At 37.5% G+C, this 24,092-nt stretch overlaps 2 protein-coding genes across 6 annotated transcripts; one reads left to right on the plus strand and one right to left on the minus strand.

The window, feature by feature from the left end:
* The first annotated feature begins 5,553 nt into the window (after positions 1–5,553).
* On the plus strand, positions 5,554–8,006 carry LOC126614774 (zinc finger CCCH domain-containing protein 56-like). Its single transcript, XM_050282431.1, has one exon. It carries the CDS (start codon positions 5,586–5,588, stop codon positions 7,470–7,472), a length of 1,887 nt encoding a protein of 628 aa, XP_050138388.1. The 5' UTR covers positions 5,554–5,585; the 3' UTR covers positions 7,473–8,006.
* Positions 8,007–8,804: 798 nt separating this feature from the next.
* On the minus strand, positions 8,805–13,167 carry LOC126614776 (protein DETOXIFICATION 42-like). Of its 5 annotated transcripts, none has more exons than XM_050282433.1 (14): positions 12,987–13,167; positions 12,122–12,334; positions 11,562–11,683; positions 11,271–11,480; positions 10,952–11,142; positions 10,700–10,835; positions 10,498–10,594; positions 10,266–10,366; positions 9,973–10,136; positions 9,721–9,792; positions 9,519–9,635; positions 9,321–9,416; positions 9,093–9,214; positions 8,805–9,019 (listed from the first exon to the last, which is right to left on the minus strand). In XM_050282433.1, the coding sequence occupies exons 2-14, from the start codon at positions 12,196–12,198 to the stop codon at positions 8,977–8,979; spliced, it is 1,548 nt and encodes a 515-aa protein (XP_050138390.1). In that variant the 5' UTR covers positions 12,199–12,334; positions 12,987–13,167; the 3' UTR covers positions 8,805–8,976. The 5 variants fall into 5 exon arrangements, with proteins under 5 accessions (XP_050138390.1, XP_050138391.1, XP_050138393.1 ...); XM_050282434.1 differs by having other exon boundaries at positions 12,854–13,167; XM_050282436.1 differs by having other exon boundaries at positions 13,008–13,164.
* Between the last annotated feature and the right edge of the window lie 10,925 nt (positions 13,168–24,092).

The raw sequence follows: 24,092 nt of genomic DNA on the forward strand, positions 1-24,092 counted from the left end.
AAAATACAATAGATTGAGATGAAATAAAATCAGAGCCTAGAGTCTTTTCTTTTCTTACCCTTTGGCTTTTCCTTGGTTCATTAACAGTTTCAGACTGTTTTCTTTTCTCACCTTGAGATTGACTAGTAGACGGATTAGAGAAATGTGTTTGATCATTCTCTTTTCCAGACACTGAGTAGTCATTATAGAATTTATTTTCTATAAATTCGACATCTCTAGACTCAACTATTGTGTTCGAGTCTAAATTAAGCAACCTATATGCCTTTGAATTTTCTGCATATCCTACAAATATACTTTTAATTCCTCTTGGACCCAACTTGGATCTCTTAGGATCGAGTGCCTTATAAAAAGCTACACAACCCCATACTTTCAAATATGACAAACTTGGTTTTCTTCCTTTCCAAATTTCATATGGTGACACATGTGTCTTCATAGATGTAATTCTATTGTGTATATGACATGCAGTAAACAATGCTTCACCCCATAAATATTTTGGAGTATTATCATTAATCATCATAAAATTAATCATTTCAGTGAGTGTTCTATTTTTTCTTTCTGCCAAACCATTTTGTTGTGGTGTATAGGGTGCAGTTCTTTGATGTACAACACCATGCTCTTCACAAAAAATATCAAATTCATGTGAAAAATATTCACCACCTCTATCACTACGAAGGCATTTAATTTTCCTTCCCTTTTGGTTTTCAACTTCAGCCTTATAGCGCTTAAAGCACTCAAAAGCTTCATCTTTATTAGACAATAAATAAACATAAGTAAATTTAGAACAATCATCTATAAATGTGATAAAATATCTTTTTCCTCCTCTTGTTAAAACACCATTAAATTCACATATGTCAGAATGTATTAAGTCTAATAAATTTGTATTTCTTTCGGTAGTTGGAAAAGGTTTCTTAGTCATTTTCGCTTGAATACATGTTTCACATTTATCATTATAATCATCATTGCAAGCAATAAAACCAAGTGTGCGCATGTATTTTAAAGATCGAAAATTTATATGTGCTAAACGTAAATGCCATAAATGAGAGGAAGATTCAACAATATAAACAGAAGAATTCACTTTATTATTGATACTTAGTTTGAACATCCCATCACAAGAATATCCCTTCCCAACAAACATCCCATTTTTCGACATTATTAACTTGTCGGACTCTAGAACAGTCTTTATACCGTTCTTACATAATAAATTTGCAGACACAAGATTCTTTCTAATTTCTGGAACATGCAGTACATTAAGCAACGTCAATTTCTTCCCAGAAGTAAATTGAAGTTCAACGGTTCCTTTTCCTAGAACTTTGGCGGAATTATGATTCCCCATTAAAACTTCTTGATTGTCCGTTGATGCTTCATATGTCTTGAATTGTGCATTGTCATTGCACACATGTATAGTAGCCCCTGAGTCGAGCCACCAATCGGAGGATTTTATTACCGCTGCCATATTCAGTTCGGTAATCATGCCAATATGCATCATTGATACCATTGCAACAATGTTATCAATTCCAGAGTTTTCCACCATATTTGCGCTATTGGTCTTATTGGCATATTCCTCACTTGCTTTTCTGTGTCTACAATCACGAATGTAATGGCCTTTCTTTCCACAATGGTAGCATACACCATTTGCATTCTTTTGATTGTTGTTGGAATTGGTCTTCTTAAACTTCCTTTTGTCAATTTTGACTTTGAAGTTCTTTTTATATTTGTTTCCTTCGACAATGTGAACTTTAGAGAAATCTTGATTTGCAAAATTCTTATCATGATTTCGAGTTTCCTCTTCAATTTGAATACCCTTTTGCAAATTCTCTAAACTAATATCTTCCACCATGTGTAGAAGTTTCTTTCTATAGTTATTCCATGTTTGGGGTAATTTTGCCATAATAGCCCCAACTATCATAGGATCCGGAATAACTATTTTAAGTTCACGAAGCTTTGAAACCAAGACCAATAATTCATGAACTTGGTCTAGGATGGGTTTGTTATCAAACACAGTGAATTCATAATATTTGAACATTAAAATTTTATCGGTACCTCTTTTTTCCGTTGTGTATTTGTGTTCAAGTGCTTCCCAAATTTCCTTTGGAGATTGAATGTGTGCATACAGGTCATATAAACGATCAGATAATGTGCCCAAGATGTGTCCTCGATATACCAATTCATCTTCTTCACGCTTCTTTCGATCGGCAACTATATTGTCCGAGTCTTTGTCACTTGGTTCACGAATAGGCTCCAATTTCGGGTCCAACACATATATGACATTTAGAACAGTAAGCGTGAAACGCATCTTGTCCTTCCATCGGGTGAAATTTGATCCATCAAATTTGTCTAACTTGTAGACATCTTGATTGATAATCTTTAAAGCCATGTTATCAGATTTGTTATCCATAACGAAAATAACACTTTAAGATTGTTAGATTAAATATAGAAATATGGAGAATAATCCGAATAATGACTTTGAGGTACGACTTGAATCGTTTCCTTAAAGTGTTATTTGCCCCTCACTCGAATGAGTTTGCTAAAGGGTTCTTGGCAAATCACTTCCAAGATACAACAAAGTATGGAATATTCGATTAGCAAAACCGAATTATATTCCCTTAGAAATAACTAGAAAGAAATTGTATGAATGTGATGAAGAGAGAAAAGAGTGCAAAGAAATTATGTAGACAACAAATTTCTGAATGATTCTTTTCTACTAATGTTACCACTATATATAGAGAGAATTACACCCTTTAGACACATCCTTTGATTTGAGTATGTCTTTTCACCATGGGATACAACACATTGCTTCATTATGTCCAATGGACATATCTAATACAAACACCAATTACCCAAAGATCATATATGTTGTAAAACATGCAGCAACCGTTGGGTATTAGCAAAAGGTTACAATGCTAATTTGAAAAGATATAATTGTTGGGTCAATGACCCAACTTCCCGTCAAACATCCCCATATATATATATTATTATATATATAATATATTATTATATATATATTTTTAAAATATTCAACATCAAAAATCAATTTTTTCTTATTCAAATCAAACTACTCTCTTCATAGAAGTTGTTACTTATCCTATTTACCATAACATATCCAAATCACAGAAAGATCCAACGGTCCATTCATTCCAGATCCTCGAAATACTATCACAACCTTGAAAGTCTCACAGAAAATCCTGCAGTCATCTTTGGAGCTTAAAAACTCCAACTTCCTTAGCTCAAACAGAAATACTTCCTTTATAAAAGTTTCTCCTTATCATCTCTTGTATAACATATCCAAAAATCACAACAATCCAATCTATATGTTGACTTGTATGCCAGTTCGAACAGCAGATGTATGGTTGAGCTAGCCTTCTTGACCATCCTCTTTGCATGGCCAACATCTCCGGTTTTCTGTCGCTCACTTTCACGGAAGTTTTTCAGCAATTCGACTCATATTACATATTTAGAATTTCAGCTACATTAAAGCAGAGAAAGGGAAAGTGGCGAAGGAAGGAAGAGAACAAGAGGGAGGAAATGAAATTGAAAACAATAAAAAGGAGAAATGGTAATGTATTGTTTATCATTTGTGTTGTTAAAGATTATTACTTTGGCAAGTGACATTTTACCACAGTGGTGAAAAAGAGTTGAGCCCTTGCATGAAGGCGTGGGTTCAAACCCCGTTGGTGTCTAAAATTTAACATATAATGTAATAATATCTATCGTTTGACAAAAAAATAAAAGATTATTACTTTGTTGTTGATATTATGATTATATTACTCTTGTTACTAATCAGTTTGATTTATGTTGAAACTTGAAAGCTTGTTAGAGAAAATGTGATTATTGATATCTATGTGAATATGACATATACATATGCATTGCAAAGCAAGAAAGAGAGTTGAGTTGTGAGGATATTCAAGGGATGAAGAATGCCTTGAATATAAAACAATGAATCTTGTAAATGTCAGGCGTTGGGGGAAATGGCTTGAGTATACAAATTGGTTGATTATAAAATAATGAAATCTTGTATATGTCAAACGTTGCGTGAAGAACTTGAATGCAACTAGGCTTCGGGGGAAGTGCCTATATAACAAAGTGAAATTGAGAATTTAATTATAAAATTTGGGCTTAAGGGATGAACAGGAGTTAACTCATATTCTAAGGTATTCATAGCCAAGTGAAATAAGCATGGTATGGAACATGCAGGCCTTGGGTATGTGTTAGCGAGATTAGAAGGGAGTGAGTACATTCACACATCTCATTGCACATATTTATTTATTTGCAAGAATTACTTATTTCAATTATTATTTTTATTCGGTTGTGATGTAATTTGTGCACTAGTTTTCTTTTGCTGCGTTTCGAGAAAATTTATGTAGTAAACTCAAGATTATGTAAAATTTGTTATATGATGTATTGTGTTTCAGTTACATATAGCTATTATTTTAATTTTTCCTTATCATGTCTTGGTTATAGAATTTAAGATGTGGCTCACACCCTAATTCGTGAATAGTTCTTATTTGTAGGTTGGGACATAGCAAAAATCATCACTTAACGCCGGTGACCTAGCAAATCCAAATTTTCAAAACTTGGAGCAGTTATTTAACATATTTTAAGAAATTTAGATTAATTTGAAATCATCTCAAAAGATTGAGTAGTTATTCGCACTTAACCAACTTTTTATATTATAAATAATAAAATATAGGTAATGCTAGGGAGATCAAATTCTTTAAACTAAATGATGCAGTTGTAGATAATGATAACGTACTTATTTCTTATTGGTGACCTACAATGACGGCTCCATTGGTTCTAATTGCATATACCTACTAATTTATATGCCCTTTGTTTTGTAAGTCCATCTTCGTTTTATTTGTTTTTCATTCATCTATATTGATTTATGATTTCAGATGGGAAATTATAGTGTTTATTTGAGTTGATGGTATTCAAATTTTGAAATTTGAGATGGCGTTTGTATGTAGATGATTTCAATCTTTGGTTACATTGTATTTGATGGTCGCTTATTTTCTGTCTGGTTGCTGAGAAAATGTAGGAAAATGAAAAATATTTAAAATTTGAATTTTTTTTAACCGACAAAAACTGATATCATGGCGGGAGAGAAGGCAGAAAAAAAGAACCCATCATCATATAATTCAAAGTTCAACTTACTAAGCAGAGCACAAATTTCTTATCATCTTTTTCTTTTTCCTTTTAATTATTTTATAAATTTCATAACTTTTTTGTGCAATTGATAGCCGGATTTAAATGGAAGATTTTGGCTTTCTTTAAAGAATTTTATTTCTTAAAAAAGAAGATATTCTTTTCACAATGAGATTTTCTAGTGATTTTGCTTTCAACCTTGGAATTTTCTGGGGCTTTTTATGTTAAGCAAATTGTAATTTCTGGTAATTTTTGTTTTCATATTGGTAAACAACAGTTAATGACTTCCTGTTCTTCCTTAACAGTTCTAGTCTCAAGTCTCTTGTATTACTGATTTATTCCTCTTGCAGATGAGGGTATCTTATTTTCTCCTTTTCAAAAGGATTTTTGTTGAGGAATCCATATCATATTACGATTCCAAATTTGTTTTCAAATGTGATAAGGATATGATTCTGTATTGTCTTTTGCATGTTGTTAATGAGATTGGACTTTGGTATGGTCGCCATGGCGCTTCAAGACGAATGGTTCTTGAGTGTAGGACTCCGTTAATGGTTGCTTCTAAGTATGGTAGTGTTGACGTTGTGAAACTGATTCTCTCTCTTTCAAAGGCGGATGTAATCCTCTCTCTCGGCCCAGATAAGACCACTGCCCTTCACTGTGCTGTGTCTGGTGGGTCTGAAAAAGCTGTTGAAACTGTGAAGGTTCTTCTGCAGGCTGGTGCGGATCCCAATGCTACTGATGCCAACGGATGTTTCCCTTTAGATGTTATTGTTGCTCCTCTGAATTGTTCCAATCTGAAGGTTGTGCTTCAAGAGCTCTTACAATATGGTGGTTCAGTCCATGCTTTAAGTGTTAGTTTTGGATTTAGTTCACCATTTCTTTCAACGACTCCGACAAATAATTCCTTGCTATCATCAATCCCTGATTCAACATGTAACACTTATGACATACATGGTTCTTCTACACCTGAAAAGAAAGAACACCCTTTTGATCTGTCACTTCCCAACATCAAGGATAACATTTATGCCACAGATGAGTTTCGAATGTTTTCATTCAAGATCCGGCCTTGTTCGCGAGCATATTCACATGATTGGACTGAATGCCCTTTTGTGCATCCTGGTGAGAATGCAAGGAGAAGAGACCCGAGAAAGTTCCAGTATAGTTGTATGCCATGCTTGGATTTTCGCAAGGGGACATGTAGACGTGGAGATTTATGTGAATATGCTCATGGGGTTTTTGAGTGCTGGCTTCATCCAGCACAGTATAAGACTCGACTCTGCAAAGATGGCATGAGTTGCTTGCGTCAGGTTTGCTTCTTTGCCCACAAACCTGAGGAAATGCGACCCTTGTATGTTTCTACTGGATCTGCCATGCCATCCCCTCATTCAGCAACCTCTGCTGCTGCTTTCATGGACATGGCTGCAACTTTGAACGTGCTGCCTGGCTCGACCAAAGCTGTGGAGGCCATGTCACCTCCTTTTACTCCTCCCATGTCTCTTCATGATGGTATTTTCGACTCTTCCATGGCATGGCCTCAACAATATATCCCCGGTTTGTATCTACCAGGCAGCAATATTCAGGCAAGTCGTCTGAGATCTTCTTTTAATGCAAATAATGTTCCTACCGAGGAGGTTAACATGTTGCATAATTTTGAAATGCAACAACAGCAATCATTTCATGATGGGTCTTCCTTCTCGCATTCATACATCAGTGCTTCCTCAATGAGTCATCCTCGCCGTCAAGAAACCTTGACACCTTCAAATCTCAATGATGTTTTCGCTTCCCATCTCTCATCCCCTCGATTTGCTGACCAACTTGCAAACTCATCTGCTTTCTCATCCTCAAAAATATCTATTGTTCGCAATCAACTCCACCAGCAACAATCAATGTTATCTCCTATCAGAACAAATGTGTTCTCTCCAAGGATGGTTGACCAGAATCTCTTGCAAGTTCCATTTGGTCTTTCCTCACTGAGGATGATGTCACCTCGAAGCATGGAGCCTCTTTCTCCAATAGGCACTAGGGTCTCTACTCTTGCTCAGCAAGAGAAGCAGAAGCCGCTATACAGCCCCAACTCATGTGATGCTGGATCCAATGGTGTTGGTTCCCCTATGTCTATGTCAAAATGGGAGTCTAGCAGTGCAAAACTAGATTGGTCTGTTCAAACAGATGAGCCGGGTCATTTAAGCAAATTAAGTTATACAGAACACAATGTCAACGAGCCTGATGTTTCATGGATTCAATCTCTGGTGAAGGAATCACCATCTGATGCAAAGGAAATAACATCTGTTCCAGAATCAGGCACACTGCTACCTATCGAGTGTTCTAATTGAAACGTCATGCAGTTTCCAAAGCAGGGATTGAGCAGTTGCAGGTTTACCAACATGTTGCTGAGTGAAAACGAAATCATTTTTACTGGGCTTGGAGTCGGAGGTAGTTACAACAGAAATACAAATTCTTGAGTGGGTTGGTAACAGTAACAATAGAAGGAGGGTACTGAACAAAGTCTACAGAAAAGAACCATTCATTTTTGTTTTTGGTTGAAAAACGGGGCTAAAAGCAAGAGCCCAAACAAACCTACTCAATAATAAATCTAGACCGGGAAAGTCGATCCTCACAAATAAAACTCTATGAGAAGACCAACCCAGGTGAAGGATCTTCTCTCTCAAGTCCCAAGTCTATCATTACTTAAGTATTTAAATTTCTTTTTTACCCTTAAATTATTTGTTATTTAAAAGCAAAACTGCAGAAGCTCTTGTTCTACCATTTTTTGTTTATATTATTTTGAGCAGCTTTTTTCTTTCTTCCAATGTCAGACGCATCTTTGATACTGTAATGAAATTAAGGAATAAATATATTTATTTATTTTTCCTGAGCTGTGTGCTCTTTTTTTAATTGCTTTGGATTAGTTCCAGTGAACAAAGTAGAACATATTCTTTCAAGAAAGTGAAAGATGGTGCAATTTGCAGCTGATGCAATTTTCTAGTGTACTTTGAAGTATTCTATACTCTGGAGTTTTCAATCGTTGGATTCTTGATCAAAGAGACGGTTACCAAGATCTAACGATTAAAACTCTGAGCAACTTAGAATCTTTAAATAAATTATTGCAGAGGCAGATGGTGATAAGAGTGTGGTACACTTGGTTCTTTCCTATCTTTGATTGTCCCTGCATTGCTTTTCCTCTACTTTCGTCAGTTTCCTTGTTATGAGAATCTGGTGGTGAGGTGGATTCCAATAGGAAGTTTGGTGGGTTAGGGCTTTTTGATTTGGATAGGTGGGAAGTTGGTTTTTGATTAGGATAAGTGGAAAGTTGCTTTATTTTTTGTATGGATTTGTTCATTTTTTTTTCTCTTTTCTTTGAGATTAAATTTGATGCTGGACCACTTATGAAATGATTTATTTTACTTTCTTTGTGTTGGGTATTCAAGCTCGTTACATTTTTTCAACATTGAATACAGAAGTAACGCTAGATTGATAACCCGGTTTTCTTCTGCGTTAGCACTTGAATTTCTCTGTGATTTATTCCTATCTTGATTAATATTTCAATTACATGAAACTAAGTTCACTTTCAATTTGGTTGTTCAGTCACCATGGATGCAATTGTATGAGAAATATGCAGAGAATGTGCAGTCCTTTCTCAAAACTACACTAAAAAACTTATACGAAAACAAAATGCGTTGCGAAATATTTAATCAGGGATTTTCCCCAACATTGTAAGTTACATGCAGATTTGGTTTTTGTACGATTTATCTTCATGTAAATGAAATCGGTAGCAGCAACGAATGGAAGCGGAAAAAAACTGTATTAACTTTCGAACGAGTAAAACCGGGTTCGCATTTATGCTCGGAGGAATTCCCAGGGTCCTGTTCCTGTTCCTATCCTGCAATTGCATTCCAAAATTGTAAGTTATGGGATTTTTTGTGTTTGCGCGGGCAAAAACTGTAAGATTATACCTCCAAAATCCGGCAAATGTCCGAAGACTCATATAGATGGTCAAAGCAACCCAGATTCCAATGAATCCATTGGTATAGGAGAGTACAAACAGAACTAAGATGCTGACAATAGCCACCATAACCTGGAGAGAATGGTGATCATCAAGTTAACTTGTATCCCAAGGAACTAAATTAGGCTAATTAGCCCACATAATTACTTGTATTACAAGAAGGGGACTAAAGACTTGCCATGGAAAAAGCTGAGTACACGAAATCAGATGCTCCAAAGTTGACACCGTCGAAAACAAATGCCAAGGCATTGATGGGCTGAGTAGCTGCAACAAACTGGTTTTGGATTGAAGACTGTTAGTTCAAATCGAAATGCCATTTAGGATTGAAGAAGTGTAAGTCAAACATTGTGTTCTGTTTCGAGACAAGGGGACTTACTGGAATGCCTATGCCAATGAGATGTAGCACATTGGCATCTTTTGTGAATAATCTTGCTCCATACTGCAACCCCACTCCGAGTATGGCAGCGAGCATCAAACCCAAAACCAATCCCAGCTGGAGTTTAAACGCAGTTACGAATATTTGGAGAAACTGACATCATATGAAATCTGTACTTGATTCTTTGAAATTTTTTACACACCTGTAGCACTCGGGATGCAGTGGCTGCAGCCTTATCGTAGTCTTTTTTGGCAAATGCACTTGCAAGTATGGCCTGAAAGCGGAGCAGGAAATTTCAGCACGAAGGCAGTTGATCATCATCAGTTCTAACCAAACTTAACAGCCTAGAAGTTGATCTTTCTATCTATTTACTATAGAACTCTACTGGTTATCTGCCTAATTTAGTAAATATCAGTATTGAGTAGTTTCAAGCATTAACGAAATGATCTCCGACCTGTCCAGCAACAGCCAGCCCATCAGCAAGAAGGGAAGTTGCCAACCAGACCTGCAAGCAGACTTGAAATGCAGCCATGGGTGTCGATCCCTGACGTGCAGCCAACGATGCAGCCAGAGTCACACAGAATGTAACAGCAATGACCCTCATTAATAACAGAAAACCTGGAGTAAAGAAAGACTAATGGGGATAAACTTCATAATTAACGCTACGCTAACTATCTTTTAACAAACGCTTCCAATGTTTTTGGGTCACTAAAAGCAAGGCCCAAGGATTACAGAATAAAATCTCACCATTTTTAAGAAATCGACTGAATTGGAGATGTTTGATACTTGGGGGTAATAGATTGACTTGAGCCATTAATCTCCACAGGAGTATGAAACATATCAAGTACCTGCGTAGGATGACCATTTTATTGATAACAGGCAAAGCTGGCATACAATGTAGAATTCCAGAGAAAGCACACCAAGACAACAGGACTGAACACAAACATGAAACTTGGGAAAGGAGTTAGATAACACTTACTGAGATATAACATGAGCAATAGCTGCACCGGTGACACCCAGATGGAAAACAAAAATAAATATTGGATCCAATATTATATTTGTTGCATCTCCTGCCACTAAATTCAAACAGATAATTTATGGATTAGAACAAGCTGAAGACTGTTTAATTCTGGTGAAATAGATGCAGTCAGAAGCTAAAGTTTAACAGCGTTAAGGTATACCAGTGGCGTATAAAGGAGTTTTTGTATCCTTCAACCCACGGAAGATCCCTTGCATAGCCAGTGAAAGAAGAACTGCAGGAGCACCGAGCGATCTCAGCATCAAGTACTGCTGTGCAGGTTTTAGCATAGGGGAATCCTAAACGAACAATAGTTCCTTTTATTATTAGAAATTAGAGTACACAGCATTTTAGCGTTTGATACAAAAAATTATTTAAGTAAAACCATATGCCAAAAAGAAAATAATTAGCTTACAGAACCGACTCCCATAAAGTTCAATAGAGGTTTTGCTCCAGATATGAGGAATATGGCTTGGATGAGGCCAAGGATGCTGCCGATAACCATTGCTGATGACGCTGATGGGATATACCTTTTCTGATGATCGGTTGTAACTATTTCAAAGCTTGTAGCAACGGATTTTGAGTTGTATGCATTTTGAGTGGCATCTGAGAAATAACATTGACGAAAAATAAAACTATCAAGTAAGAAGCATTTCCAAACTTAATGCAATCACATTCTGTAAGTCTGTACACACTGCATACGAAGTACATTAGGAAAAAGATATGGAGCATACCGCTTTCTGGTATCAACTGTTTCATTTCATCATTAATTGATGAACCTGTTTCCAGGTAATCGCTGTCCTTTGCCTCGGGACTCACTGTTCCAATAGTATCTTCTTCAGCAACAAAAGATGTTGTGACACTAACAAGTGGGAATATTGCAATTCTTGATGCTTGATTAAATAGAGCAATAGAAACTCCTACAGCAGCAAGCTCCACTGGACCTTTAAACATTAAGATAATTCATTTCAGATCAAAGAACATACGAATGTTGAAAACAAAAAACTAAAAAGAAAGAAAAGTACCTATTTGACCAATGAATGCTGTGTCGACCAGAGAAGCAATTGGATCAGCTGTCAAAGCCAGCGCCGCAGGCACTGCAATTGACGCTATTTCTAAACCAAGTTTGTCCAAATTAAGAACACATCTACACATAAAAGAGAGAGAATCCAAGCATTAGATTAGACCATCTATATACATTAATTCACATACAATCTTTTTCGGTCGTTTCAATTGTAATTACAATTCACTTAACTTTATTAATCAAGCAAATTGCAGGACTACATGATTTGTCAGGAAAGGAGATGATAACTACTTTCTCCTAATTGCAATAATAAAATCATTTGGAAAATATGGCTCTTGGAGCAAAGATATCAGACGTAAGAAGGTCAAGCTGGTCTAGCCATGGATAATAAAATCACAACAGCCAATGGTTGTGAGTAAAAAGCTCGCGTTGCTTATAGAAAGTACTTTTCACTGCTTTTCTGCTAGGTTCAGTTTAACAAAAGCTTTAATTACAAACCAAGGTGACTCCTAAACAGGGAAAAGGAATGTAAAATGCATAAAATCGATCGAAATAATATACCTGCAATCCTTAAAGAAAATGCAGATAGGACTTTTCCTTGTGTTCCCATATGAATATGAACCATCTTCTTCTGCCATCGGTTCGATAGCCGATTCAATGAATTTATTTTTCACTGGGATGTGGTTACAGAACTAGGTGCTTATTGGAAGCAGAATTATCAAAGCAATGGCGATAAAATCGATAGACGAGAATTCACAAATTGTGCTCCAGACCCTGAAGATTAAAGTATCTGTCAATTCATAACTCTTGATTCTTGCAAACCCAAAAAGTCACAGATGAAGCACCAAATAAAGTAGACTAAAAGAAAGTTGGGTTCCAAAACGTTTCAACGCTTGAAATTCCCATCCTTCAAAACAAACATTCAAACTCAAAGACTTGTAACAGTTTCAAAACATTCCAATTAAAAGCAAAACAATCAAATGAAAGTCTTCTAGACATTAGCTTTGGAAACTAAACACCAGCCAATTTCTCAGTCTAGGCAAACGAGGGCAGAGCCAAGGTGGCTAGAACAGTGTGCTCTGAATCCTTCCCCTAGTTTAGATTAAATTAAAACATCATATTCTACATAATTCTTCGGATATCGCTCTAATTTAAAGGAAAAAAAAAACCTCAGTCTATAAGAAAAATTAAATTCAAGAGAATTTAAAGATAGGAATTTAAAGCTTGTCAAAGAAGAAAAAAAGAACTAAAAGAAATTTACACATGAAAACCAAAACTCACTGACTTTTGAGCCTTGAAACTTTCATTTACTTGAGCTTTGAAACTTGAAAAGCAACTATGTGTGTGTGTGTGTGTGTGTGTGTGTGTGTGTATTGAAGAAGGCTGAATTTAAATCCAAATTCCAAATTCCATGAGAGAAAAGGACCTCCACAACAGAGACACCAACTGGGGCAGGTTCTTCTTCTGTACGTTAGAGGGAGGGAGGGAGAGAGAGAGCGCTTTCAGAGCCAGCATTTAAGCTCTTCTTGCAATGCTTCCAAAATTCATATGTACACTTTTACTTTTCTGCTAGTGTTATAAATAAATAACTTAGTTTTATTTGTGTAATCAAGCACACAGACTCTTTTGCATAAGTCCCTTTATTCGAGCTTCATTGATGTCTTGAAGTAGGTTCTTCTTGGCCAATAGGTGGCCACGTGTAAATAAATTATGGTTGGACTTCCATCTTATACAATTAATTCATTAATCGACTTGACATATACACATCACTTGTTACATGAGATGATACTTGCTGTACAAAACTTAAAACTTATGTTGAAGAATATAATCCCAGGTTTGAAACATGACAGAAAAAATATTGCTACTTATAAGTGAAGGGTTTCACTCCTAATAACTCGAGACATTTTGTGTTAAAATTTAACACATGTTGGATTTTGTTGGTGGTTAAGTAAAGACAATATTAATATGACTAGTAGTAAGTAGCTGACCTGACTCGAAAATTTTGATGACTTGACTTGACATTACAGAGTATATATTGTATTACTAATAAATTAATAATTCTATTACTAATAATATTAAGACGTTTTGTAATAAAATTCAACACATATCTAATTAAGCAAGTAACTAAATTTGTACAATAGTATTAAATCACAAGTAGTCCACTAACTTGTCTAAAAAACTTAAAATTTAACAACTTAAGCTCTCTAAGTACAATCAATATGTTGGTAAACACCACCATCACTCAAATGAGAATTTTCCTCCTATAAAAACACGTAGGTTTGGCTCAAACGGACTACTCCAAGAGAACTCATACATGCTTTAATGGGGTGATGGTGTGATGGCGAACTGCCATGAGTGGTGATTACATGTGTCGATGGGTGATGAGTACCAGATTCCCAGAGAGAAACGCATGTTTGCATCACTACCTTAAATCATGGATAGTGGGGACACCCAGTGGCACTGCATGCATGGTTATGGCTAACGGAAGAGGATCCTCCAGATCCCCTCCATCTAATCCTCTTCATCAAACAATCCAGACCCTTAAAATTTAATTCAACGGTTAAAGTTAGGTCAGAAAACGGCTTGAAAGTGGCTAATTTGAGACCAAGACAGCCATTTTCGAGCCATTTTCCGATCAAACCATGGCTAGTTAGCTATCAAGAAAGGTATCATTCTCTTCATCTCGTTGAGAAGTATGATTTTGGTTTTTGAATCACTCAATTTCGTTGAGTATTGAAGAAGTTATGAACGTTTAAAGTTTACCCAGTTTTCGGCGAGTTTTCCAGTTTTCCCACGGACCAGTCACATTTCAAGCTATTTTTCAGCCATCTCTGTTAACAATTGGGCTTCCAAATAGGTATAATCTTATTCTACACTTTCCTATCTTTATTTTGATATATTATGGGTTGAATTTGGTTGAAAAACGATTGAGCTACAAAACTTTGAAAATTGCCCAAACTTCCGGGCAAGATCTCTGAGACACTTAATGGAGTTTTTAACGGAATGACTAAAATAATGGATGATGGACAATCTTAGAGACCATTTATATTGATTTTCAATCTCAGGGACCAAAGTGATGTCTTATTCAAATCTCAAGGATAATTTTAGCTATAAAGTGGGCTCGTGTTTTAGTCGTTGGATCAAATTTTACAGATTTAAATTGTTTGATGAGGAGAATTAGGTGGAAAGAATATCTCTTTCCATGGCTAACAGCCAAGTTTCCATCACTTTCAGGTTAAATGACTGGTGGTAGCCAAGTCAATAATGGAAAATTCGAAGTCAAGCCAATAATAGAAAATTCCATGTCATCGAATTAAAGTGAAATTAAATCAAATGTAATTTTACAAAAATTCCAAGTCAATAATATATGTTAGGTTCTAGCTTCGATTCCTGATATTGATGAATTACATGATGGTGGTCAGATGGAGATTAAAATACCTCTATAAATATTCTCAGTTCCAAAAAAGATAGAATGTTATGGTAAAACCACTAACTAATTCCTTTTTTTTTTATAGCATCATATAAATATTGATATCTCGAATGTATTATACTTTAGACTTGTTAATTGAAATAGGAATGCACTTTTGGAAACCTCTGATTGTGCTAAACTATAATTTAGGAAAATATCTCAATCCGGTTTTACATAACGAACAACGTAGTAAAGATTAGTATGAAAGAAATATCGTACTCTTCTTCTAAAAAAAATCATTCATACCGTACTTGTCACATCCCGGCCTGGGCCCCCATCACATCCCGTCACATCCAGGCATGGGCCCCCATCACATTCTGGGCTCGATTTCACCGTAGCATGATATTGTCCGCTTTAGACCACAACCACGCCCTCACGGTTTTGTTTATAGGAACTCAGAGAACTTCCCAGTGGGTCACCCATCCTGGGATTACTCTCACGCGAACTCACTTAACTTCAGAGTTAAGATGGAACCCGAAACCAGTGACCTCCCAAAAAGTCTTGTGCTAGGTAGAGATGTGAATATATATAAGGCTTAGAGGATCTACTCCCCTAAGCAACGTGGGATGTTACAATCCACCCCCCTTATGGGCTCGACATCCTTGTCGGTACACTTCCAGCCAGGGATTGGCTCTGATACAAAATAGTCACATCCCGCCCCGGCCCCCTACCACATCCCGGGCTCGACTCTGCCGTAGCACGATATTGTCCGCTTTAGGCCCCGACCATGCCCTCACAGTTTTGTTTCTGGGAACTCACACGAGAACTTTCCAGTGGATCACCCATTCTGGGATTGCTCTCGCGCGAACTTACTTAACTTCGGAGTTCCGATGGAACCCGAAGCCAGTAAGCTCCCAAAAGGCCTTGTGCTAGGTAGAGATGTGAATATACATATAATGCTTAGAGGATCCATTTTCCTGAGTGATGTGGGATGTTACAATACTCTTCTTCTAAAAATAAAAAAAAAGTTAATTTGAAGACCTAATTAATTTTACATATCTTGTGAGTCTGGTAGTGTATTTATGCACTTTCTTTGTGAATACTATATATTATTACAGGTAGAATGCCCAAATCTAGTTACTTTACCTCTCCTGAGGATAATTTAATTACTTGGCGAAGCAATAAGCAAAGGTGATTAATAGCTCAAACACTGAAGTTGAATATAAAGAGATAGTCAATGAAATATGTTTCAACTTATTTGGCTAAAAATTTGTGGACTCAACTTGGATTTAATCTAATCTGATGATGGATCTATATTATGATAAAAAGGTTGCTTATGACATTGTTCATAATCCAGTTCAAAATGATTGTGCGAAATATATTGAAGTAGGTAAACATTTTGATAAAAGAGAAGTTCGAAGCTCAAGATGTTTGGTTTCCGTTTGTGAAGTATGAACATTAACTAGCAAATATCTTGATGTAGGTAGTGTAAGAGTAAAAAGGTGTTTTACAATTCACTTGGAAAGTCAGCATTAGACATATTTATGCACCGATTTGAAGAGGAGTGTTGACATGAGTAATTTTGTTGATTAATTGTAAATAGGATTTTGTTTCCTATCGTCCCTAAGTTAGGTTAATCACTTTCTTATTTTACTAAATCTTTGTAACTAGATCTGTAAAAAGGATCAAGGCTCTATGGCCCAGCCCGACCAAATCATAGAGTCGGGCCTTATTTAGCCATTTTTAAGGTGTGATGCTATTTACATTTTTTTTAGCTTTCACACAATCTTTTCTATTTTCCGGCGTCAAATCGAAAATTAAAGAAGATAAAAAAATATAAATTAACAGAGACTGTGTGGTGGTAAAAATGGTATGTAGATGGCACCACCATTTTCAAATGGGTAGGGTCAGGGGCCTTACATATTAGGCTCTAGGTCCGTCCATGGCCTAGCTCTACGGGTCATGTATGATTCTTAATATTATATACATATAGCCTTCAAAACTAAAGAATACTCATTTGTAAGTGTTTTGAAAATGATTGAAAGCATTTTGGAGAAAATATTTTTGTGTTCTAAAAGTATTTAAAGTATTTCCTCCATGAAGCACTTTAAGGGCCGGTTGTGTTACACTTCTTTAAGAGGGACAAGACTAAGTGGGACTATAATCCTATGTTTGGTGCAGCAAAGGATTAAGTTAAATGACGTTAACTCGGACGGACTAGGATTCTCTCTTCTCCTCTTTCCATTCCCTCCTCTCACATTCTCTTATTTTATCTTTCTCTTACCATAAAAAATTAATATAAGATGTTAACGTGGCTTAACCGTGACAGTTCAAATAGGAGGGGAGGGAAAGGGAGGGAAGAAAGGAGGGGAGAGAATCCTACTCCAACACGGACTCGCCTCGACTCCGGGCCTCTCTATTAGTGCCTTTATCTAACCGTCTCAAGCAGACCTTCTCCAATGACCGCAGTCTAAAATCTTAATCTGATTACCACCCAGAACCCCTCCATCCCAATTGCCGCTCCCCGCCCCATATTCTCATCTACAATTTGCGGGAGAAGAAATAATGAATGTTGGAAATGTGCCCTAAAGCCAATCATATGATGATACTTTACGGACATTTCACATATTAAACTAATCTAGTTTAATATAAAGGGCAAAGATTATTGTTTGAGCCGTCTCATATAAATGTTATATGCTTAAACGATAAAGTCCAAGGAATATGTGATTGGGAGAATGTAATCTAATGAAGTTAGATTCATGAGACCATTCTTTCGTAGACACATCCTAAATGTTCCTGATCATAGGATTGCCAATTGGGCATTGACAGTCCATCAAGATCGGTACGTGCTATGTCTTCTCTCAGGGAGAGTGACTAGTCTCGAGTCATTGGTGTGTGTGACATCAAGACAAGTACGTAGGTGCTCAATAGAGAATGAGTTCACTGAACGTGATCGACGAAGAGTTCTCATACTCATGTCACATGAGAACTCATGGTTGGGATAATGCAAAGTAGTCCTTTGACCTGAGGCATCATAGTTGTCTTGTGGTTAAGTCCTTGATCTTTGATTATGTCAAAGTCACTCCATCAGGAGGGTGTCCACGGCATCGTTGGGGTTAAGTCACTTAGCCATGGAGGCAAGTGAATGCGCAACAAGGGATCTCTAACCTTCAAACTGTTTGAGGGAGAATACTCTATGATATGATTTAGAATCTCTGGCCAGAGTATGAATGAGATTTAGAAAAGTCGCTCTAAATCACATTCAAGGAAATCATATAAGCACACGAATCACATTGGATAGTAGACATGAACATATAAACTATCAAACCAAACAATGTGGTCAAGAGTATTAGATTAGAGAAAGACCGTATTGCATTTGTAATCCCAAACTGAATAGGTTCTCTGACCTCTTCTGATTAGCTTGGGTAACCATGATATGCTGCTAGGTGTCACTCATGGTTTGTGGAAGCCCTAAACGTGTGTAATCACTAAAGGGAGAATTGAAAGTAAGTTTCAAATTCACAATCGATGTAAAAATGGTTTTAATCGCACACTGCCTCGCTAAAAGGAACCTAATGGATCGCACACCATAAGAGGTGGATATTGGAGATTAAACGGAGATGAGTAAGAATGATTAAATGGTTTAATCATTTATTTATGGCAAGGATTAATTAATATATTAATTAATCAAACGAATAAGTTCGTTAAAGACCTCGGGGATAGTTTTGGACCTTAAGGCCCAATGGGCTTCGAACGTCAAGTCCATTGACTTAAGTTGTATGACAACTTAATGAATAATGATTCACAAATGCCTAATTAGCCCAAAATACCCTAGGGCCGGCCATGATGCTAAGGGTAGTGAACTTGGACTTATTTACAAGTTTGCCACTCAAATGAATAAAGGTATAAATATGACTTTATAGCCTAAAATTCATTAGGGTTTTGTTTTGGGGAAAATTGGAGAGAACATGTCTCTCCATTTCTCTCTAAAGAGGCCGGCCACCTTGGGGGGTACATCTAGCAATCCTACTTCTCCAAGGTCACTCATATCTTCTCCAATCTCTCCTTGGTGAAGAGACTTAGAGGTTCCCTATTTTGGGAACTTGGAGAAACCTATTCTTCCATCCAAATCCATAGATTTAAGATGCAAGGAATGAAGGTCCTCTCTTTGGGTGATTAGCCTTTGCTTATGCAAAGAGGAATCTTCAAAGGTATAAATTTCAACTCACTTTGTTTTGAGTTGATTAAATGGTTCACCAATCTACTAGGCTTTGAATTTCTTGGTTAATGTTTTGTTTTTAAGTGCATGCTAGCATGATTCCGCCTTTAATTGTTAATTGCATGCTATATGATGTTGCTTAAATGAACATGTTTTCACAAATATTTCCTTCAATGAATTCTTCCAATTTCAACAACAGAGAAGGGTGAGGGGTGAGGGATCAGTAGGGATGAGCAACAGTTATGGCGGGCGTGTAACCACAGTTATTTACCAATAACCGTTTATGCTTATACCCACATAACCGTTTACCCGTTGGGTAATTGCCTAAACGGTTATATCCATACCCATAACCGTTTATAAACGGTTAACCATACCCATAACCACATACCCATTTAACCGTAACCGTTTAATACCCGTTTACTCATTTATCCTTTTTAACCCGTTTATCTTTCTTTTTTTACTATTACCCATTTTTCATCCGTTTACATGTTTTTTAACAACTTGAAAATTAAAAAAAAACTGTCATAACTTTCTTTTTTTTTGACAATTAAACACCGTTATAAGTACATTCATCATACATTTCCATATTTTAATTTTTTAAGTCCTTATTCCATTCCAATAATTGAAATAATAGTTTACGGACAATATTTTTAACTGTTACCAATGAAGGTAAATATAATATTTGCTAAGTATTATTGGGTTACAAAAATTGTTTAGAAGACATTTCTGTCAAAGCATTTCTATCAATTTTACGATTACCCGCAAAAAATTTAAATTGATTTGGCCAATTCCTTGATGATGAGAATCATCATTCCTGTAGCAGTGTTATTGAGAGAATGACCGATAAATTCCTTGCTAATTTATTAGGTGCTAAGTATTATTGGATCGAGAACATGGTTTGTGTTAGTTTTACATATATAAAATAAATGGGTAAACGGTTACCCGTTTATAACCGCGGTTAATACCCATAACCGCCCATTTAAATTTCGTAGGTAAACGGTTATACCCATAACCGTTTATTTATCTAAACGGTTACCCATAACTGTAACCGTTTAATTTAAAAGGGTAGGTAACCGCGGTTACCCATAATCAATGGGTATTTGCCCATCCCTAGGGGTCAGTGGTTGAATACGTAGGAGCACTTTGTGAATTTAGTTGTAGATCTTTTGTTAGAACGGTGAAGGGTCTTGAAGCAGAGCAATTTGTGAATTTTTTCTTTTTGTTTTGTTTTGTTTTGCAGACAATGATAGAAGAAATTGAAGAAATGGTAAAAATAAAAATGATTTAAAAAGTGTGGATCAAAAATAATAATTTGGGTCCTAAAAAATATTTTGTTTATAATGCACCAAATACTTCATTATTCTTATCCTGCTTAGTCCAAGCCAAGCCAGTCCAGTTTAGTCACTGAAGTTAGTCCAGTCGGAGATAGTCCAATGCAACAACCGCACCCTATAGATCTTAATATTAACCAAATAATCATCATATCAATTATGTATCTTGTAATGATGGGAATATGAATTTATAAGTTAATTCAATAATTCGAATTTGATAATCCGATTATATACGCACTATTAATTCAAATTTGGATGGAATAAATCCAATTCGAATTTAACTTTTTAGAGATATATTATAACTTTCTAAGTTGTTTGATGAATGTATGACAATTCCCCACACTCAATTGCAACATTAGGGTGCTTACATTGCACAAAAGTATTTACCACGAAATATAGCATTGGAGATTATAAATAGGCAGTTGGAGTTGAGTCTATCCATGTTCATTTTGCAAGCAAACATTCAGTCACTCGTGAATCAATCCAAGCAGTACATTATAAAAAAATGCCTCCTTTCGACACAGATAAAGATGACGAAAATGAGTCAATATATCGGCAGATGTCACTGGTAGATGTTCCAGACTTCCCTCAGGTTGATTTTTATGGAAACAGATACCAGGACCTCGTGGACCGTTGTCGGGAGAACGGGAACGAAGAGGCTTTGTTCCGACATGGAATGGATCACTACTTTGGTAGAGGAAGTACCAGCAGCGCGCTGGGACGAGAATGGCTGATGCGCGCAGCAAACGGCGGGCATCCATGTGCATGCCTTGCTTATTGCTCGATTTTGGTGATGTCCGGGGCAGACGAGGTCCCAACAGGTCTAAACATCATGTCTAATGCAGTTAATCCATCGAATTTACAGGAATGTAGGGACAGAATGGCTGAATATGTTGGAGGCATGCCATATGTGAGTATGGAGATGGTTTTCAGCACCATTTTGCCGTACTGTGAGCAAAAACTACATTGTAGTGCATGTGGAGCCGATTTAGAAAATGACTGGACTGTTGGAATGATGGAAGCCACCATGATTGGGCAAAAGCAAATCGAGTGGAATGGGGAATGCAAAGCCTGTGATATGCATTGGGAGGTGTTCATATTTGGTATGCTTTTCTGTAGCCGATGGATGGACTAAGCATGCGTGGCAGTTATCTAACAGCACAATGTGAATTGTCCTGGTGGATATGATTTTCTTTTTTAGCACATAACGTCTCAAGTTTAAACCTTTTTTCACTCTCTCATTCCCTTAGTGTAGTTTAGAATAATGATATTGCTTGTAATAATATATGTTTTTCTTAACTTGTGATATGAATAATGTCTTATGTTTTAGTTTACAAAAAAGTATGTGTCTTGTTGTGTATTTTCTCTTATATATGCGACGAAACTTTGTTTCTGTGATCCTAGAAATTACAAGAGCTACGTAGTGCGTATGTCAAGTAACTATTGAGCTAATTATGTCTTTATATTGATGTGGGCGTCTCAATTTGGAAATGAGCTCGGTCGGGTGAATGAAGTGAATGTGGTGATGCGGTGGTGTTGACCCTAGAAACTACCAAGCCTACGTGGCGCGCAGGCCGAGTAATCTATAAGCTAACTACGTCCTTCGGTGAATGCGGGGCGTGCCAACTCGTCGGCCGAGCTCGGCCGAGGAGTAAATTTGTTGATGTTGCGTTGGGTCGCGCTACTGACTTCTGCGTCTTGCGATTGCGGCCGAGAAAGGAACACGTCTCGGCCTATTGGGCTCTCGAACCTGAAGACAAGGTTACTATTCTTACGAAGTTCAATATCAAATTCGGCTTTCAATGTGCCGAATGTAATAACTGTAACACCTCACTTTGCCGAGAAGGCTGATGAGATGACCTCGACCAATAAGGATTTAGAAACCCTTCTCGACCGAGACTTGGATAGGTAATCAATCGTTCTCGCCGCAGTGCTGTTGATGCCAACGGAAGGTACTGAAAGACCGACTGACTCTACGGTGACAGAGCTATCTATGCCGACTTAAGATATCACCGGTTGCTTCCACAGTGCTGTTGATACCAACGGAAGATGTGTCAGCGAAAAAGGAAAAAGAAAAATCACAAGTTGTGAGAATTTGCGCAGGGCAATTTTGTATTGATTTGCAGGGGCTTGAATGATGTGCAACCTCTTCTATTTATAGCGATGGCTCCCCCCAAGGTCGAGTTAAAAACCTACTCGGACTAGGTTTTCTTTCCCTGATCAGCATCAACTCGACCAGTCCTACCTTCACTAGGACTGTGAACCTAGTCCTTTACCTGAGCCGGATTCGCTTCCGGGTCCTGCCGAGACTCCTTATTGCACTAGGATTCGACCTCTTGCGTTATGACCTAGCCGACCTAGGTTTGGAGGCCCACGTACTGAACGATCCGTGGTATTCTTGTCGCAAGGCCTCCCGGGCCGAGAATGACCCTACACTCGGCCCAAACTGTTATTTTGGGCCCAAACATTGCCCCCTCGCTTCTGAGGTCCTCGGCCTGACTTCTTTGGCTGAGTTTCGGCCTTGAAGAAGCGAATCTGCCACTCAGAACCCTAATGTTCATCATGATCAACGATTCTTTTGGTCGATTTTGCCCCTTTGTTTTGAATTTCAAACGATTACCCTTCCTGCCAAAAGCCTATAAATACTGAAAATCTCTCATTTGCACTTTACGCTCCCAAAACTTTCTGAAAAACTCTCGCTCTTATTCTCCAGCACATTTCTTTTTCAAGTCTTCGTCTTCAAATCTCCCTACCCAGAAAACCCTTTTACACCGTGCTTCCTTCTTACAATGGCGTCCTTCATCTCCAAGCTTTCCAAGGAATGTGACCAGCATCAGAAGATTCTTGATCGGAGCTTGATCAAGACTATACGGTTTGAAAGTGACATGAGCACCGTCCACCAAATCTTGGGCCCTCTCTTCAAAGCAACCGTACCATCAACTATCACCGAACTTCTCCAGGAACACTGCTTGTCACCCTTGTTCCAAGGGTTTGAATGGTCAAGATGGGAGGCAGCGAAACCCCAAGGCTCCTGGCCTTCGACCACTACAACCTGGGCAGCCTGGGTCGTTCGAATGGAGAAGCTCTTCGGCGAGCAATGGAAAGTCCTCGGCATTTACGACGCCATCCTTCTTTCGTCTATGGACATCGTTCTCGACAAGGAGCTTCTCCTAGCCGCCTTATGCTTCTGGTGTTCGGCCACCAACACCATGGTTCTCCCCCTTGTCCTATCGGCCCCACCATTCTTGATGTCACTGCCATCTTGGGGACTTCAGCAACTGGAATCCCCATCGATGCTGCCCTCTCCGGATATCGGTCGAATCTCGACCTGAAGACGCTCTTCGACCGACGAGCTTTTGAGACGTTGAGCCGTGAGGGTCATATCCCCTCAAAAGAAGACGTTCAGAAACTCCACAAGAACTTCTTCAACTACAACACCATCTATCTCCATTTCGCTGGCCGAGGAGAAGAGGCCCTGCGGGAAGGGGAACATGAAGCTTTCCTTTTCTACTGGTACAACAAGTACATTTGTTGTACCAAATCGAACAAATGCCTGGTCGAGAATATGCCAGT

This window comes from Malus sylvestris, chromosome 3, assembly GCF_916048215.2.
Source record: "Malus sylvestris chromosome 3, drMalSylv7.2, whole genome shotgun sequence".
NCBI lineage: Eukaryota > Viridiplantae > Streptophyta > Magnoliopsida > Rosales > Rosaceae > Malus > Malus sylvestris.